Source organism: Gracilinanus agilis, chromosome 2, assembly GCF_016433145.1.
Source record: "Gracilinanus agilis isolate LMUSP501 chromosome 2, AgileGrace, whole genome shotgun sequence".
NCBI classification, from domain to species: Eukaryota; Metazoa; Chordata; class Mammalia; order Didelphimorphia; family Didelphidae; genus Gracilinanus; species Gracilinanus agilis.
The window spans coordinates 392,632,699-392,651,224 of record NC_058131.1 but is presented as its reverse complement, the minus strand read 5'-3'; the positions used below and the strand labels follow the sequence as shown (position 1 = coordinate 392,651,224).

The following is an 18,526-nucleotide window of genomic DNA, read 5'->3' as shown; positions in this document are numbered from 1 at the left end:
ATGAACCTGGAATCTTAGCATCTCTAGATTAGTTTATTTAATCTTGGAGGCACCCTTGACCCATGTCATGTCATTGATATCAGTGGGTGCCCACACCCAGCACTGTTTGTTTTTTTTCCTTTGGAACTGTGGCAGTTTTAGAGGGCATCACATCAGCACAAGAGGTCAGGATTGGGAAAGGGAACTAACTGTAGGTACATCAAGGGGTAAAGGCAGTTCTGGCACAAGGGGAAGGGATTTCAGCTTATCTGACGAAGGGGTGGAGATAGGGGTTGGTTTGTTGTTTTATTGTTTTACATGTGAAAAACTCCAGAGGCTTGATTGAGTTAATGTTAGTTTAATCATGACCTTGCCATCGTGTGGGATGATTGTTAGTTAAAAGTAGACGGCTTAGTTTAATGCTTTCAGGTACATTTGGGGCCTGTCAGCCAAATACCAACGTTAGCCAGCCCTCAGAGCAATGCCTGGTAACTCAAAGAGCCAAAGAAGGTAAGTCCTGACATTAGACCTTGGACTTTTTAATGCCAAAACAACTAAGCAGCATGGACTCTGCTATAAAAGGAAGCCCAAGGAGTCCTATCACTTAAACTCTAACCCAAACAGAACAAAACACAAAAACAAACTTTCACAAAATTAATTTGCTGTGGTGCCTCCCCAAGGAAGAGCAGCATCTCTGGAGTTATTTGTGGCAGAAATGCTACATGTAAGCCTTAGGCAGAGTAGAGATAATAGGAAATACAGCCTCTCTGAGAAATACCTTTGTTGCTACTGAATGGCTGGCACTTTCTGGACGTGATGCTTTTCTGCCCTGCCACTCCTGCCTACCCAGGCTTGTAAATTTAGAGCTGAAAGGGACCTTAGAGATAATGGAATCCAACTTCGTTTTATAGATGAGGAAGGAGGCCATTGCCTGGGGCTGTATAAGACAGAAGGTGTCTAAGGTGGGATTCAAACCCAGGTCTTTCTGATTCTGCATCCTATCCTCCATGCCATACTGCTTCTCCAGTAATATTTGGAGGTTTTGGACCTCACATCCACACCCAATTAAGCAATGTTTCAATTCCTGAGAACTAATTTAGTCTTCCACAGGGAATGAAGTGAGAGGAATTCTTAGCCATAAAGGTAAAAATTATTTAAGTGGGGAGAGGAAAAAGAGATAAATTTGCTGAGATGATATTTAGCAATAGGTGGTAAAATAGGCTGTTACAGCACCAATGAGTTGAGAAAGGCCAAGACAGGCCACAGCCACCATATGCCACTCTGACCCTGACATGCATTCCCAGGGAAATACCTAACCTATTTTATATTTCTGAGCTTCATAGTTGGGCTCCGCCCTTCAGTGAAATAACTAAATCATTGAGTGTCTCTTCCTGCTCCAAGATGACCCTTCCACAAAGGAACTAGACTGTCTAGAGAAGCAAGAGGTAGGTACTCTCTGACTTAACAGAACTGGTAGTTGTTGGCCTGCAACAGGGGCTGGCTGCTGTCCACTTGGTCACAACAGTCCAGCGGCTCACTGACGCTGTCTTCTTCCTCACTGCTGCCACTACTGGGCAGGTTGGCATAGTCCTGAGGAGGAAGATGGATGAGGAGAGCCAGTTAGTCCTGTTCAGGTCCACCATAGTACCACTTAGGCCAGCCTCCCTCTCCTGACCCCAGCTTACCTGCTTTTTACTAGTGGCATCTACCTCCTCTTGAAGAAAGGAACAGATCTGCTGGAAAGTGGGTCTTCGAGTGGGCTCCAGGTCCCAGCATGCCTGCATAATGCTATATCTGGTGAACAGGAAGGAAAGCCCAAGAAATTTCATCTTTTTCCCTCATCTTCAGTGCCTATTCCAGGTCTCCCCAACCCCAAATCATCCTTCAGGCCCCAACTCAAATCTCTTCAATTCCAAGAACTTCCTGGAGGGCTATGCAAAGTAGGCACCAAAGAAGAGAATAAAGAACAGAATCCCTGTACTGCATTAAGGGTTACAAAGTGCTTTCCTCACAGCCACTTGCTAATTGTGGGAGGCATGGAGGGAAGGCTCCATAAAGGAGTTACCATTTTAAAACTTGGTCTTGAAGGATAGATTTGTTGGCATAAGTAAATACCTAATGGTGGGAATAAGGTGCAAAGCCAATATTTGATCACTGTTGAGTAATAATCCTGAGAGAACAACATACCTAAATCCATCCTAGCATCTGAACTCACATGTTTGGGGGAGAGAAGTTGGGCTGGGCCATCTGATATCCCTCCTTCACCAACTTATAGAACTTGCTGTTCACCAGGATGCCAGGGTAAGGGCTCAAACCTGCAAAAGTCAAGACCCTCATGATAGTGGCAGCTACTTTGGTCTACATCTTTTTTATCACTCTATTGCATGTGCATGCCTTCCACTTCAGCATTAGGGGAGAGAGACCTGCAATAGGGAAGGTATCAGGTTTTGTATTGTTTCTGTCTTCCTCAAAACCCAGCCTAGAATTCCAAAAATGTTAAATAAGTGATGGCATGTTGGTCCCAAGGGCCAGTTAGACTGGAACAGAAAGGACTATCCCAAGGACAGACCTAAACCCAGAGAAGGCTCCCCAACCTGTTTGATGGGGCCCTGAGCATCACAGTTGCCATATTTACCCAGTGAGAAGATTTCCCAGAGCAAAATGCCATAGGACCAGACGTCACTCTGCACGGTGTAGACACAATCAAAGATGCTTTCTGGAGCCATCCACTTCACAGGCAGGCGAGCCTAGACACAGGAAGTGTTCAGTCTGTCTCCAAGGGGACCACAGAGCCTGGGAGTGGGGAGGAGCCCCCATGGAGCCTTCCTGCTCCCAGTCTTCCCAGCTCTGACTCTAAGCCATTGTTCTACCTCTCTTTCACATTACTCACGTTGCCTTTGACCACGTAGTTAGTGTCATTCATGATGTCCCTTGCCAGTCCAAAGTCCCCAATCTTGGCTACTCGCCTGCTGGTCACTAGCACATTTCTGGCAGCTACATCCCGGTGAATACACTGCAAAAATTGAGACCTCAGGGTCACCATCAGGAACGTGGGGCTCCCTGTGGGATAGGAGACCTCGGGCCTCTTCTTGACCCAGTCACTCAAACTACTTCCCTGCCCACTTCAGCTCTCCGATTCAGCCCTCACTCTACTAGAACACACATGGATGTGAACCTATGTCTTATGTATCCATAGACTATGTCAACAAGTATTTTAAGCACCACTGCCAGGCACTATGCTAGAGGACACAGGTTGAAAGACTGAAGCAGTGCCTCCATACACTCATGCTCTGTGGCCTCCCCTTTCCCCTCTCCCACATGCTCCCTCAGGCCCTCCTACCTAGTGGCCCCTTAGCTTGAGCCCACGCTAACCTGGCCTCAGCTCCCTCTCCCATGGAGGTGGACCACAGCTCAGACACTCACGTTCTTGGAGGCGAGGAACGCCATGCCCTGGGCCACTTGACTGGAGAAGCGTAGCAGGTCACAGAGTTCTAGGGGCCGTCCATCTTCCTGGTCCAGGTCTAGAGGGAGAGCAGTTTGCTGAAGGGGGCCGCACTGGAACTGCAGTGCCCCCTCCTTCCCTGCACCTGCTCTCCACTCCCCATCATTGTCTCTGTTCCCCCTTCCCTTCACCCAGGCTTTCCTCCTACTCCAGCCCCTGCCCTGCTTTCAGCCTCTTCTTACCCTGCTCAGAGAAGGAGCCAGAAGAGGAGGAGGAGACGGGTCTCATCTCCACGTAGGTGTCCAGGCCCTGGCTAGAGAAGGTGCTGTCACTCCCTCAGGCAGGTAGGGGCCGTGAGGGCTGAGAAAGGGCCATTTCAGGCCAGGACTAGGTCTTGCCCACTCTCACCTTGCCATTCTCTTTTGATCATTCCAGACACTTGTCCCAGATTCATGTGGTTTTGGGTTTTTTTTTTTTTTAAACCCTTACCTTCTGTCTTAGAATCAATACTAAGTGTTGGTTCCAAGATTAAATGACTTGCCTAAGGTTACATAGCCAGGAAGTATCTGAGGCCATATTTGAACCCAGGGCCTTCTGTCTCCAGGCCTGGCTCTCTATCCACTCTGGCTGCCCTGGGCCCAGGGTTTTTAAGGAAATGGCCACCTAGGAAAATTGTCAGTCCTCAGTCCACTTAAGATTGAGGTTAAAGGAAATACTGAACAACCAGAGAAGAGTAATACGAGTAATACTCAGTCAGCCCAAAACTTACTCAAAGCTTCCAATCAGCATTGTCATTCCCACTCTAGGCCTGTTCAGATCCCTCCCCCCAAAATGCTACCCTAAGAGTAAGCTACATCCTAAAGCCAATGCGAAATTAGTCACATTTGGGACATTTATTAGAACATAAACTCCTTCAGGTCAGGGTTTGTTTTTTTGTCTATGTACCATCTTCACCTCTATCACTCTCCTCTCCCACCCTGTGCCTGGCACTTAGCAGGTAATAGATGCTTGTTGATTGATTCACTGAGATACTTCACTGGCATGGAAAATGAAGGGTGAGCTCTATGAGTTAGAGTGGCTATTCCTCGTGGTAGAGATGGGGAAACAAAGGTCAGTACAGCCTGGCCCTTCTCTCCCTTCCTCATGAGCCACTCAAGGACTCCAATGACATGGCCTTCCACCCCATGCTTCCCAGGCTACCTTGTGTCCTTACCCATGCATATATTTCTTCTCTAGATGGATGTTCCTGTACCCTGGGCCTCCATCAGGCTCAGCACTTAGGGTTGGCACCAACATGTCCTCTGCCTTACGGCGTAGAAAGTTGAGCAGGTCACCATAGTGACAATACTCTGTGATGACCAGGACTGGGCCTAGATTGGGAGAGACCGGTGGGCATACTCATTCTTGGGAGGAAGATGAGGAGTGAACACATGTGGAGATGCAGGTACTCTGGAGGCTAAAGTCTTCATGGTGAATAGAAGGAATCCTACTAGACTGGAAGCCAGGAGAGATGGGTTGAGTCTCTGCTATGCTTCTAACAAGTTGTATGCCCTTGGGGAAATTATTTTTCTCCTTAACATAGTGATGATATGGCATCATCTTGTGATTCTATAATTCTGAGATGCTCTGTATTTGAAGCATAGCTCTCTGTTATTTCTGTCTATTGGACTCTTTTTCCAAGAGGGAAACTCTGGCTTGCCTCTGAGATCACATGATCCCTCTCTACAGTGTGCCTCTCACCTCCATGGGTACATGCTCCCAACAGATTGACGATGTTCTCATGCTGCCCCAGGTGACTCATGATCTTCAGTTCAGACATAAGGGCCTCCTTCTCATCTGTATGAGCAGTGGCTGGAATAGAGAAGATCAGTCAAAACAGAAAGAGAGAGACAGAGACATATAGGGACAGATACAAGAAGAGTCACACATTAGGAGAAATAGTCAGCCAGAGACGGAGACCAAGAGAAACAGAGAAGGAAGGAAGGAAGGAGAGAGCCAGAGAAACAAAGAGAAAGAGAAGACAGGGAGAGAGACAGAAAGAGAGAAAAAAGAGGGAGAGAGAGACAGAGAATACCAACAGATACCCAGTGAGATGGAGGCATAAATGGAGACAGAAAGTAAGAGACAGAGAGACACCAAGAGAGGGCAGTGTGAGACTGAGAAAGTGCTACTGTGCTTATAGCAAGGATCCTCCATTCTGAAGACACAATTCAGACTCCTTTCCTAAAACCAGGGCCCAACACCCTGAGAGAAAGATAAACAAGGGGCCTGCCAAAAGTTTAAGACCAAGAGAGAGGAAAGAGACCAAAAGTCAGCCTATAAGAGAACCTGAGTATCCTGATATCCAGTTCCTACCAGGCTGACCTTTGGAGATTCCAAGCCTGAGGGGAACAGAGCTTAGAGCTGCCTTCCCACAATCTAGTCACTAGGGAGAGAAAGGTGAGACCTAGCTCTTGAGATGACTTTTGAAGGTCCAACTGCAGATCCTATCCTTCAGTCTCTGCTCAGTCAGTCCTGGACTCCTCCAACTTCTAAGTTCCCCCAACTCCTCCCTCTCACTTTGGGTTTCCCAAACCCTACCCTCTGGGGTTCCTCAGCTACCTTGCGATTTACCCTGAATCCTCCCAGGCTTTGCATTTTACTTTGGAATCCTCCGGGTCCCACCCTTCACCCTGAGATCCTACTCACACTTCAGCATCTTCACAGCCACTTTGAGGACAGCATCTTCCTTCCCCAGTCCAAAGGCTGTGGCTTCCACTACTTTCCCAAAAGCTCCAGCTCCCAGTGTCTTGCCTGTCACCAACACAATCTATTCAGAGCTCTCGTGGGAATATAAAGGGTAAGATGAGCAAGAACAGAGCAAATTTCTCAGACAAGATGTTCAACTCAACTCTGTGGAGGCAAACTTAATTGGATGTCAAGCAGAGGTAGGCTAGGAGGTAAGTACTTTACAGAACTGGGGAGGGGAAGAGAGTCACATAAACAGCCTGGGATTGGAGGCAATGGGTACAGAAGAGATATAATTCTTGAAAATAGCTCTTAAAAGTAGAAAGTCCTAAGAGCGCAATTCTCACAGTTTTACAGAGGAGGAAACTGAGACCTAGAGAAGGTAAGTGATTTGGCAAAATTCATACACAGAGTTATGGGCTTCTACCCCAGATCTTCTGATTCCTTCCTAGGCTGAAGCACTGTCCAAACAGCCTTAAACTGTGAGCCACTTTAAAAAAAAATGTTTTATACTTTCAGCACATAACCAATAAGTCAGAGCAAAATCTACTTTAAAGTGGGCACAATCAGGGTAACCCACAGTTTTATTTTGTGTTTGCACTAGACTGTCCTTACTGTATATGTCTTCACTGGGCAGCAGGACCCTTTTGAATAATTGAAGTATACCTAGGGAGATTAACTGGTAATAGTGGCTGGGATATTTTTTTTTCCTTTAGTAGGAGGTGGGGTCCCTAGGCCCCACTTCCCTCAAGAACCCACATCTCCCTAGATCAGTCTGTACCTATAAGAATGTCCGGAGCTAAAGGTCAGGACCATTAGAATTTCTCCTTTACTAGCTTGTGGGTCTAACCACCCTCCTGACTCTATGATCTAGATAGATGCCTCTCTGGTCTCACCAAACTGCAGGTTATTTCGGGGGAACTCCCATTTCTCATTATAGGGCAGTTGTGTGGGATCAATGAAGATGTAGTTATTTCCTTCACAGGCCTCAATGATCTTCCAGCGTACTTGGTACTTGGGTTTCTGGGATAATGGAAGCAAAAAGAGAGAAGATTTTTCTTTATTTTTTATTTTAAAAAATATTTTATTTTTTCCAATTACACATAAAAATATTTTTAAAAATTTGAATCATGAATTCCAAATGTTTTTCTTCCCTCTGTCCCTCCCCTCCCCTCTCATTGAGAAGACAAATAATTTGATATAGATTACGCATGTACAGCCATATTGTGAAAGAAAACACATGCCAAAAAAACCATAAAGAAAGTAAAACATAGCATGTTTCAATCTGTATTCAGATTCTATCAATACTTTCACTGGATGTGGTTAGCATTTTCCACCATTAGTCCTTTGGAATTGTCTTCAATTCTTTGAGAATAGCTAAGTCATTCATGGTTGTTCATTGTTCAATATTATTATTACTGTATTCAATATTCTCCTGGTTCTGCTCACTTCACTTTGCATTAGTTCGTGTAAGTCTTCCCAGGTTTTTCTGAAAGCATCATGATCCTCATTTCTTATACCAAATATTATCCCATCACAATGCTATACCATAATTTGTTCCTCAGTTGATGGGCATCCCATCAATTTCCAGTTCTTTGCCACCACAAAAAGAGCTGCTATATACATATAGGTCCTTTTCCTTTTTAAAAAAATCTCTTTGGGGTACAGACCTAGAAGTGGTCAAAGAGTATGCAACATTTTATAGCCCTTTGGGCATAGCTCAAAATTGCTCTTAGAAATGGTTGGATCCATTCACAACTCCACCAACAGCACATTAATCTCCCATTTTTTCTACATTCCTGCCAACATTTATCATTTCTCTTTTCTGCCATATTAGCCTATCTGAGAGGTGTGAGGTGATATCTCAGAGTTGTTTCAGTTTGCCTTTCTTTAATCACTAGTGATTTAGAGCATTTTTATACCGCTATGGATAGCTTTGATTTCATCTTCTGAAGATTACCTGTTCATATCCTTTGACCATTTATCAATTGAGGATAATGACTGGTATTCCAACAAATTTGATTTAGTTCTCTATAATTTGAGAAACTAGACCTTTATCAGAAAAAGTTGCTATAAAATCCCCCCCCCCCCAGTTTTCTGCTTTCCTTCTAATCTGGCTATATTGGTTTGTGCAAAATTTTTAAAACTTAATATAATCAAAATTATCCATTTTATATCCTGTAATGTTCTCTGTCTTGTTCAGTCTTTAAATTCTTTCCTTATCCATAAATCTGATTGGTAAACTATTCCATGTTCTTCTAATTTGCTTATGGTATCGCACTTTATGTCTAAATTATGTTCCCATTTTGACCTTATCTTGGCATTTGGTGTGAGATTCCTAGTTTCTGTCAAACTGCTTTCCAGTTTTCTTGTTTCCAAAGCTAGCATCTTTGGGCTTATCAAACAGTAGATTGCTATAGTTGTGTTTTGTGTACCTAATCCATTTCACTGATTTACCATTCTGTTTCTTAGCCAGTACCAGATTGTTTTGATGATTACTATTTTATAATACAATTTGAGATCTGATATGGCCAAGCCACTTTAAAATTTTTTTATTAATTCCTTTGATATTCTTGACAATTTGCTTTTCCAGAAGAATTTTGTTATTATTTTTCAAGGCCAACAGAATATTTTTGGTAGCTTTATTGATGTGGCACTGAATAAATTAGTTTAAGTAAAATTGCTATTTTTGTTATATTTGTACAGCCAATTTATGAGCAATTACTATTTTTCCAATTGTTCAGATTTGATACTATGTGTATGAAAAGTGTTTTGTAATGGTGTTCATATAGTTTATGGGTTTGTCTTGGCAGGTAGACTACCAAGTATATTATATCACCTACATTCATTTTGTTTATTTATTAAAACCTCTTAACTTCCATCTTAGAATCAATACTGTATATTGTTTCCCAGGCAGAAGAATGGTAAAGGCTAGGCAATGGAGGTTAAGTGACTTGTCCAGGGTCACACAGCCAGGAAGTGTCTGAGGCCAAATTTTAATCCAGGACCTCCCATCTCTAGGCCTGGTTCTCAATCCACTGAGCTACCTAATTGCCCCCACCTTTATTTTAAATGGAATTTCTCTTTCTATCTCTTGCTGTTGGACTTTGTTGGTAATATACAGAAATGCTAATGATTTATGTGGGGTTATTTTATAACTTGTAACTGCTAAAGTTTAATTATTTCAACTAGTCTTTTAGTCAATCCTCTAGGATTATCCAAGTATACCTTCATATTATCTGCAAAGAGTGATAGTTTTGTTTCCTCATTGCCAATTTTAATTCCTTCAATTTCTTTTTCTCTCTTATTGCTACAATTATCATTTCCAGTACAATATTGAATAGTGATAATAGACATCCTTGCTTCCCCCCTGATCTTATTGTGAAGGTTTCTACATTACCTTTGTTACCAATAATGCTTGCTCATGGTTTTAGGTAAATAATACTTGGCATTTTAAGGAAAGTTCCATTAATTTCTATGCTGTCTAGTATTTTTAATCTGAATGAGTATTTTATCTTGTCAAAAACTTTTTCTCCATTTACTGAGATAACCATATAATTTTTATTTTTGTTATTGATTTGGCCAATTAGGCTGATAGTTTTCCTAATATTGAACCAGCCTTGCATTCTTGATTTAAATCTCACCAGGTCAATGTATGATCTTTGTGATATATTGCTATAATATCATTGCTAGCATTTTATTTAAATTTTTTTGCATCAATATTTATTAGGGAAATTAGTCTCTTTTAATTACATACATTTTTGCTTTTGCTTTTTTTTTTTTTTTAAACCCTTACCTTCCGTCTTGGAGTCAATACTGTGTATTGGCTCCAAGGCAGAAGAGTCGTAAGGATAGGCAATGGGGGTCAAGTGACTTACCCAGGGTCACACAGCTGGGAAGTGTCTGAGGCCAGGTTTGAACCCAGGACCTCCCATCTCCATTTTGCTTTGCTTTTGATCATGAAAGCCTCTGCTGCTTTTTTTTTTTATTTCAGCTGAAGCATAATATATTATTCTCTAGTCTAGCCCCTTACCTTTACTCTGTGTGTGTCTGAGAGATAAGGTTTAGAAATATGAGAAATACATGGGCATCAGGAAACTAATAGACGTAGTGTAGAATATAGGTAAACAAGGAAGAGTGAGATGACAGAATCATTAAACCCTTGCAGTGACCCTTCTCATGCTAGGGGAGGATCTAAAAATAGGGACTGGGCTTGTGATTTCACTAGTATAGAGAACTCCCAAATGAGGAAACTCCCTCTACCAATGCAGTTTGGCATCTTTTCTCTGCAGATTACCATTTTAGAAAGAAAGAGGGAGGAAAAAAAGAAGCGGAAAAGGAAGGAATGGAAGAGGAGAGAAGAGAAGGGAAGGGAAAGGAAGAGAAGAGAAGAGTAGAGAAGAGGAGAGGAGAGGAGAGAAAAAGACTTCTTCCCTCTTGGGCCTCTACCTTTCTGGAACCATTATAGGAATAGAAGAATGCTAGTTGATTTAAGAGGAAAAGAATAGTTTAAAATATCAAATTCGAGGCCACTAGAACTAAGGAGGAAGCCTAGAGATATCTTGGATAGATTAATTCTTTGGCAGTGATTGGCACCTGCTGATCTCCCTAAAATGGCTTCTGTCAGTGTTCTTCCCCAAGCACTTTTTTTTTTTTTTTTTTTTTTTTTTTTTTTTTTTTTTTTTTTGCCTTCCTCACAGCTGGACCTGAGTCAGCCTGTTGTGATGTGGAACTAGGACTGGTATTGTGGTGGGGGTGAGGTAGGGGGAGTGGCAGAAGGGAAGTCAAAGGAGGAAGAAAGCATCTTGAGAGAACCAGAGAATCTCAGAATCAGAAGGGGCCTCCAAAGGTAGCTACTCCAACCTTCAACATTTCCAAGGAGTGGCCACTTGCTCTCAGTGAGCTTCTTCTCTCATGAGGCAGCCTATTCCATTTTTTGACAGCTCTAACAGCTATACATTTCTTCCTTATTTTCTGAGGCCGCTAAGTGGAGCAGTGGTTAGTATGTTGGATCTGAGTCAGAATGATCTGAGTTCAAATCCTACCTCAGATACTTTCTAGCTGTGTAGTTCTGGGTAATTCCCTTAATCTTTCTCAGCCCTGGTTTCCTCATCTATAAAATCGGGATGAACAACAATAGTCTTTATCTCACAGGTTATTGTGAGAATCAGATGAGATAATGTGTAAAGTTCTTTGAAAATCTTAAAGTGCCATATAAATGCTAGCTACTACTATTATTTTATGGAACCAGAACCTTTCTTTAGGGAGTATACATTCAGAAGATACCACTGACCTCTAAGAATTTTTTTTTCCACATTGCAGGAAGTCATAGTTTCAAAGAGCTGGCAGGGACCTTAGCGACCATTTAGTCTGATCCTCTCATTTTACAGATGAGGAAAAGTGAAGAGACTTGCTTAAGGTAAGACAGGTAGCAAGTGCAGAGCTATAATTCAAAGTAAGGTCCTTAGAATCCAAAACCTGAGTTTTTGCCATTAATTTCAATTTTCCTCTTCCTAGAATGACAGAATCTCACTATTTTCTTTTCAAATGGGACATTTGCATGGTCAACATTTGCTGGAGAAAAACAAGGGTTCCAGGTTATTTTCCCAACTAGTTTGGAGAACTAGAGAGAAGCAAAACATTTCCAGGGAAGGGAAATTTAGCTACGCATGAACCATGCTAAAAAAGCATCCCTGCTCAAGTTCAGAAGGATTGGAAACCTCAGTTTCCAAATGAGGAAATTTGCAGGGAGGTAAATGGAAGTAGTGGGATTTTGGAGGTGAGGTAGAAACAGTCTGACTGTGGGGTTAAAAACCATATGGGCTATTTCCAAAATGGCTTTTTAGATCATGAGGTAGAGGTGGAAGGGAATCTTCAAGGTCATTCAATCCAGACCTCTCCTTTAAAGGAAAATGAGGCTCAAAGAGATTGAATTTGCCCAAGGTCTCACAGGTAGCCAGGGAGAGAACCAGGACAGGAATCTCCACCCTTTGATGGCAAATCCAACATTCTTTACACTGCAATGTAAAACCATGAAAACATATAATAAAAGAAACAATGTTATAATTTAATATAAATGATCATTTATAATAATAAAACAGGCTATTCACCTATCCCTCCACCCATCCCTTCCATCTGCCAAGCTCCTTTGTTATTCCCTTCTGCCCCCGCTGGCTGGAAGTAGGGACTTTGTATGTATGCTTTCTGGAAAGGAATATGAGGCTAATGGAAAATAGTTCCTACCAGAAGACTTGAAAACATTTAGATGGCCATTGAGGTCCCTTCTTACTCTAAAATTCTGTGATTCTGTGACTTCATCTGTAATCTGACTCAATCTCCACTTTTTAGAGCTATTTTCTTTCTACTCCTATTGTTCTCCCAACAAATAGAACTGGGCTAACAATTTAAGCCTTTCAGCAGCCTTCTCTCCCTGCTTGCTGACTTCTGCTCTTCTTTCTTCCTTCTCTGCTTGTCCTGTGGTCACCCCGGTGGCTAGTAGTCTGATGACTCAACCTCCCGGGTGGAACTGTCCTTAATACAGAAAGGGCCTTTCCTGTATGTGGGTTGTTGATCTTTGAGGGCCCCTGAATCCCCAGACCAGAGGGAAACCTCTAGGAGAGGGATGAGCACTTCCTATATGATAGCCTGGAAGGATGGGGAATCCTATGAATGAGGCCAATCCCCCACCCTAAACTCAAGGCAAAAGAATTGTGAGAAGACATTTCAAATTGTCCACTCTCCCGTGAAGTAAGGAATCTTGTGTGGATATACTCACTGTATCATATGATTTAGAATTGGAAGGGGACTTAGAGATTATATAGGTCGACCTCATTTTATAGAGGAGGGAACTGAGCCTCAGAAAAAGGTTAAATGCCCAAGATGACTCAGATAGCATACAAGAGATTACTTAAAAAAAGTTGGGCCTAATAACTTTTGACCTAGCTGCTATGGGCTGAAGTGTCCCACTAAACCCTGCCAATTAGCTGTAAACAATCAGAAGAATATTGAAAAAAACAATAATTAGTTGACTAGTATGGGGCCACATTTTAGATAAGATTTATGGGCTGCTTAGATTTACAATATTGAGAAAACTCCTTACGTCATATAACCCAACTCCTTAATTAAGGGGGTTAAGTTTTACAGTCACACAGGATAGGTCAAGCAATGCTCAACTTTCACAATCACTGCCTTTAGAGTCCCTGCAAAAAAGAGCAAAATTTGACCAAAAGTTGCCCTGGGGTGTTTAATATATCATTAAAATTCTATTTACATTGTAATTTGCTCCCCCTAGTGGGCTGTGAATCATGGGTTAAGGTAAGAAGACTAAAGTGGACCATTGGCAAAATGACATCAGTTCCTTGGAACAACAGGGCAATAACCACCTAAACAAATGACCCCTTCCTTAGTAACTAATCAAGATAAAAAGCATTCCTGAAAACTCCTTATCTCCCTCCCTCCCTTACTTACATCCTACCTTCTTTATACCTTCCTAGCTATCTATAGCCACTCTGTTGCTAGATTCTCTTTTAATCAAGTTTTTGTTTTTTTTTCCCCCTTGCTACGGAGTTAGTCTGAGTTGTCAATTCTTCAGACAAGACCCTAATTTTGCTGTGCCCACATCACAGATGTACCATTATGAGGTCTGTTTACCAAATAAATAAAAGAAAAGAAAAAAGGACCTGTATGTAAAAAATATTTGAAGCAACTCTTTTTTTGTGATGGCAAAAAATTGGAAATGGAAGGGATGCCCAACTAATTGGGGAATGGCTGAACAAGTTGTGGTATATGATATTTATGGAATACTATTGTGCTATAAGGAATAAAAAGCACTATGGTTTCACAAAAACCTAGGAAGACTTATGTAAACGGATGCAAAGAGAAATGATCAGAACCAGGAGAACATTGTATGTGCCAACAGCAAGATTTGAACAATGGTCAACTATAAAAGAATTACCTACTCTGATTAGTACAATGATCAATGCCAATTCCAAAAGACTTCTGATGAAAAATGCCATCCACTTCACAGAGAGAACTGTTGGACTCTGAGTAGAGATTGAAGCAAACCTTTTTCACTTTCTTTATGTTCTTAATTTTTATTGTTTGGATTTTTCCCTTTCATTTACATCCTCTTTTTATTATAATAATTTTTTCTAGATTACATGTCAATATAATTTTTAATATTAATTTTCTGACATTTTGCAATCCATGTTTTCTGCCTCTTTCTCACCCTTTCCCCCTTCCCCCAAAATCAGGCAATATGCTATAGGTTGTACGTATATTATCATATAATATATATTTTCCAATTTGCCATATTATGAAACAAGATACATATTGCTTACACTACAGAAAAAGTCATGGAAGAAATAAAATGATGAATGGTATGTTTCCATCTTCATTCATACTGTCTGTTCCTTCTGTGGTGGTGGATGTCCTTTTTTGTCATAAGTCCCTTGAAGTTTTCCTGGATCCCTGCCTTGATAATACTTAAGTCATTCACAGCTGATCATCATGTTGTTACTGAGTACAATGTTCTCCTGATTCTGTTCACTTCACTTTGCATCACTTCATATTAGTCTTTTCAGGTTTGGGGTTGTTTTTTTTGTGATCATCTTGTTTGTCATTTCTTATGGCACAATAGTATTTCACTACAAGTGTGTATTACAAATTTGTTCACTCATTCCTAATTGATGCATTCCATCAGTTTCTAGTTCTTTACCATCACAAAATACATCCTCTTTTTAACTCACTTTTTTTTTTTTTTTTTAAACCCTTACCTTCCGTCTTAGAGTCAATACTGTGTATTGGTTCCAAGGCAGAAGAGTGGTAAGGGTAGGCAATGGGGGTCAAGTGACTTGCCCAGGGTCACACAGCTGGGAAGTGTCTGAGGCCAGATTTGAACCTAGGACCTCCCGTCTCTAGGCCTGGTTCTCAATCCACCGAGCTACCCAGCTGCCCCCTCTTTTTAACTCACTTTTAAAATAGCTTTCTGGGGGTTCTCTCTTCCTCATATTTCTCTCCACTTCAATTCATCTCCACTCAACTACCAAAATGATTTTCTCCTAACAATGACCTGATCATGGGTTAAAAAACAAACAAACAACCATTTCCTTCCATCTTAGAATCACTACTGTGTATTAGTTCCAAGCCAGAAGAGCAAGAAGGCCTAGACAATGGGGGTTAAGGGAGTCATGCTCAGGGTCACACAGCTAGTAACTGTCTGAGGCCAGATTTGAACGTAGGACCTCTCATCTCTAGACCTGACTCTCAATCTACTGAGCCTCCCTCTGCCCCCATTTTTTTTGAAACATGACTGATTTGGAAATATGTTTTGAATAATTTCATATGTATTATTGACATCATATTTCTTGGCTTTGCAGTGGTTGGAGGACAGGCAGGAGAGAATTTAGAACTTAAAATTATATTTAAAAAAGAGTGTTAAAAATGAAATAGAATTTTAAAAAGAGTTTTATGTAACTAGTTACACAGCAAAAGCCAAGTGGATGAACAATAGAATGCTGGAGGAGATAGGAAATGTTGCTTGACCATTTCTTTAAGATGTTGTGGGGGACAGCTAGGTGGCTGAGTGGAAAGAGAGCCAAGGCTAAAGATGGGGGGCCCTGGGTTCAAATCTGACCCCAGGTACTTCCTAGTTATGTGATTCTGGGCAAGTCACTTAACCCCCATTGCCTAGCCCTTACCACTCTTCTGCTTTGGAACCAATACACAGTAGTGATTTTAAGATGGAAAGTAAGAGTTAAAAAAAAGGATATTGTGGAACAGATTCTTGTTTTGATATAGATTAGAATAAATTGTGAATGTGGTTCTTTTCAGCTTTGAGATTCTGTAGTTTTCTGAAAGAACAGACTAGAAGTATTGTCATTAATAGTTCAATTGTCAACTTGGAAGGAGGGCTCCAGTGGTGACCCAAGGGATTTGTACTTCATCCTGTACTATTTATCATTTCTATCAGTGACTTGGATAAAGGAATATATGGCATGCTTATCAAAATTTCAGATGACATGATGTTAGGAGGGTCAACTAATACAATGGATAACAGAATTGGGATTCAAAAAGATATTCAAGCTAGGTAGCACAGTGAAATGAGTGCCAGGCTCATAATTAGGAGGACCTGAGTTCAAATATGACCTCAGATACTTCTTAGCTATATGCCTGGGCAAGTCACAACCACAATTATCTAGCCCTTGTCACTCTTCTATCTTATACTAAGACAGAAAGTAAGATATTTAAAAAATATATTCATTAGCTAGAACATTGAAATAAATCCAATTGATATATATGCTGGGCCACATGGGTTAAAATATTTTCGTTTAGAAGTAAAAGATGGAGAGGGGGAATTCAAGATTAGATAGAAGTTTATCTGAAAAATATATGGGGTATATAGTGGACTGCAAGTGCAGCTAATTTACTTTTATATTGCATTTAAAGGAGGCATAGTGTCTAGGTCAGGAATCAACAAATTCCATTGTATGCTACCTTGAGGAAACCACCCTTGGAATGCTAAGTCCAATTCTAGGTACTAAATTTTTATGGAGAATGTTAATAAGCAGATGTTATGAGGTGAAAATAGTTAAAGGCCTCAAGGAAATGCTGTATGAAGATCAGCTGAAGGAAATGGAAATATTTAGCCAATGGAAGAGAAGGCTTAGATGCTATCACAAGGAAGAGATTGAACTTGGTTTAAGTTTAAGTTACCCCCAAGGACAGACCTAGGAACAATGGGAAAAGTCAGAGAAGCAAATTTAGGTTCTATGTAAGGAAAATCTTCCTAATTATCAGAGAGATCCAGAAATAGAATTGGCTGCCTCGTAGTGAATGCTCTATCATCAGATGTCTTCAGGCGAAGGCAAAATGATCACTTTTCAAGATGAAAAAATTATTGGTCAAGAATAGGTTGGATCATATTGCCTCTGAGATATCTTATAGCTCTGGCATTCTGTGCTTTAAACCTAGTTCCCAATTCTAAATCTAGTGCATAAAAAGGAGCATCATATATCTTTTTTTTTTCAACCTTACCTTCTGTCTTAGAATCCATACTAATAAATATCAGTTCCAAGGCAGAAGGGCAGTAAGGGCTAAGCAAATGGAGTTAAGTGACTTGCTCAGGATCACATAGGTTAGAAGTATCTAAAGCTAAATTTGAATCCAGGACCTCCTGTCTTCAGGCCTGGCATTCTAACCACTGAGCCACCTAACACTGGTCCATAGCATATAGTTTAGTACTCAGTAATTTCAATGAAGAGAACATAGGAGTGATCTTAAGGGAGAATACAAGAATATTTCAGAAAATATGGTTCTAGATCAAGAAATGAAAGTAGCCGAAAGTTTTTAGACTGCAGAAACTTTATGCTTCTTTGTCAAAGAAGAGGATGAGAAGGTGCAGGATAAAGGGAAGCTTTTGGTCAGAGAAGGTTGCAGACATTCAATTTTGATGGTATAGGAAACTCTCTTTACCAGTTTGAGTCAGCACCTGATTTGCAACTTACATTTTAAGAGAGTTACCTGACATCTTGCAGCCAGAATGTGTCAGAAACAGATCTTAAATCCAGGATTTCCTGACTAATGAATGACTCTCTATACACCTTGCTACACTGCTTGTTGGATTCTATCTTAACATGTGGGAAAATATACTTTATTTACATGGGAAACATTTCTAGATCACTTCTTTATGAAGTTAGAACATTGATTTATTATTGCAAAAAAATCAAGATTACCACCAAATTAGAAGAAAAATAAAAATAAGATAATACAATTAAAAGAGGTCTAGACTGATTTATTTAAATGCTACCAAATATGAAAAGAGAAAGACCTAAAAAGAACATAGACAGGGACTATTACTACTACCTACCAAAGTGAAATGGATACAAAATGGCCACCATAATTAGGAGGCCAAAAGAGCTAAGAAACTATTTCAGCACACACTTGATGTCCTTGCCAACTAGAGGTATACAGCAGACAAAGACAATATTGATTTGGAATACAGACAATGGTCACTGTGTGGAGAATAGATTGGGGTGGAAGGATACTATAGGCAGGGAGATAATTTGAAGGCTATTATAATACAGTCCAAGAGAAAGATGTTGAGGGATCCATACTAGTGTGGTTGCTGTATAAGTGGAGAGAATGGGATGCATTTGAAAGATGTTGTAAAGGGAGAAATGTTTATTTTTGACAATGGATTTGATACATGGGATGGGTAAGAGGAGTTAAGGATGACCCCAAAGGTAAGAATCTGGGTGACTGAAAAGATTGAGGTAATCTTGATGATAATAGGGAAATTCAAAGGAGGAGAGGGTTTAGGGGAAAGATACTAAATTTTGTTTTGGACATTTTGAATTTAAGATGCCACTGGAACAACCA

General features: G+C 40.8%; 1 protein-coding gene across 1 annotated transcript in view; it reads right to left on the bottom strand.

The window, feature by feature from the left end:
* Positions 1 to 12: 12 nt before the first annotated feature.
* Positions 13 to 18,526, bottom strand: part of CSF1R (colony stimulating factor 1 receptor) — a 53,455-nt gene continuing 34,941 nt past the window's right edge. Inside the window, exons 11-21 of the mRNA XM_044659864.1 lie at positions 7,045 to 7,171; positions 6,110 to 6,214; positions 5,162 to 5,272; positions 4,635 to 4,791; positions 3,664 to 3,734; positions 3,403 to 3,500; positions 2,870 to 2,992; positions 2,615 to 2,726; positions 2,195 to 2,294; positions 1,665 to 1,773; positions 13 to 1,569 (exon numbers count right to left, since the gene is read on the bottom strand). Of these exons, the coding sequence (XP_044515799.1) occupies positions 1,441 to 1,569; positions 1,665 to 1,773; positions 2,195 to 2,294; positions 2,615 to 2,726; positions 2,870 to 2,992; positions 3,403 to 3,500; positions 3,664 to 3,734; positions 4,635 to 4,791; positions 5,162 to 5,272; positions 6,110 to 6,214; positions 7,045 to 7,171 (1,242 nt within the window). The 3' untranslated portion in view covers positions 13 to 1,440. The remainder of the gene's footprint in view (positions 1,570 to 1,664; positions 1,774 to 2,194; positions 2,295 to 2,614; positions 2,727 to 2,869; positions 2,993 to 3,402; positions 3,501 to 3,663; positions 3,735 to 4,634; positions 4,792 to 5,161; positions 5,273 to 6,109; positions 6,215 to 7,044; positions 7,172 to 18,526) is intronic.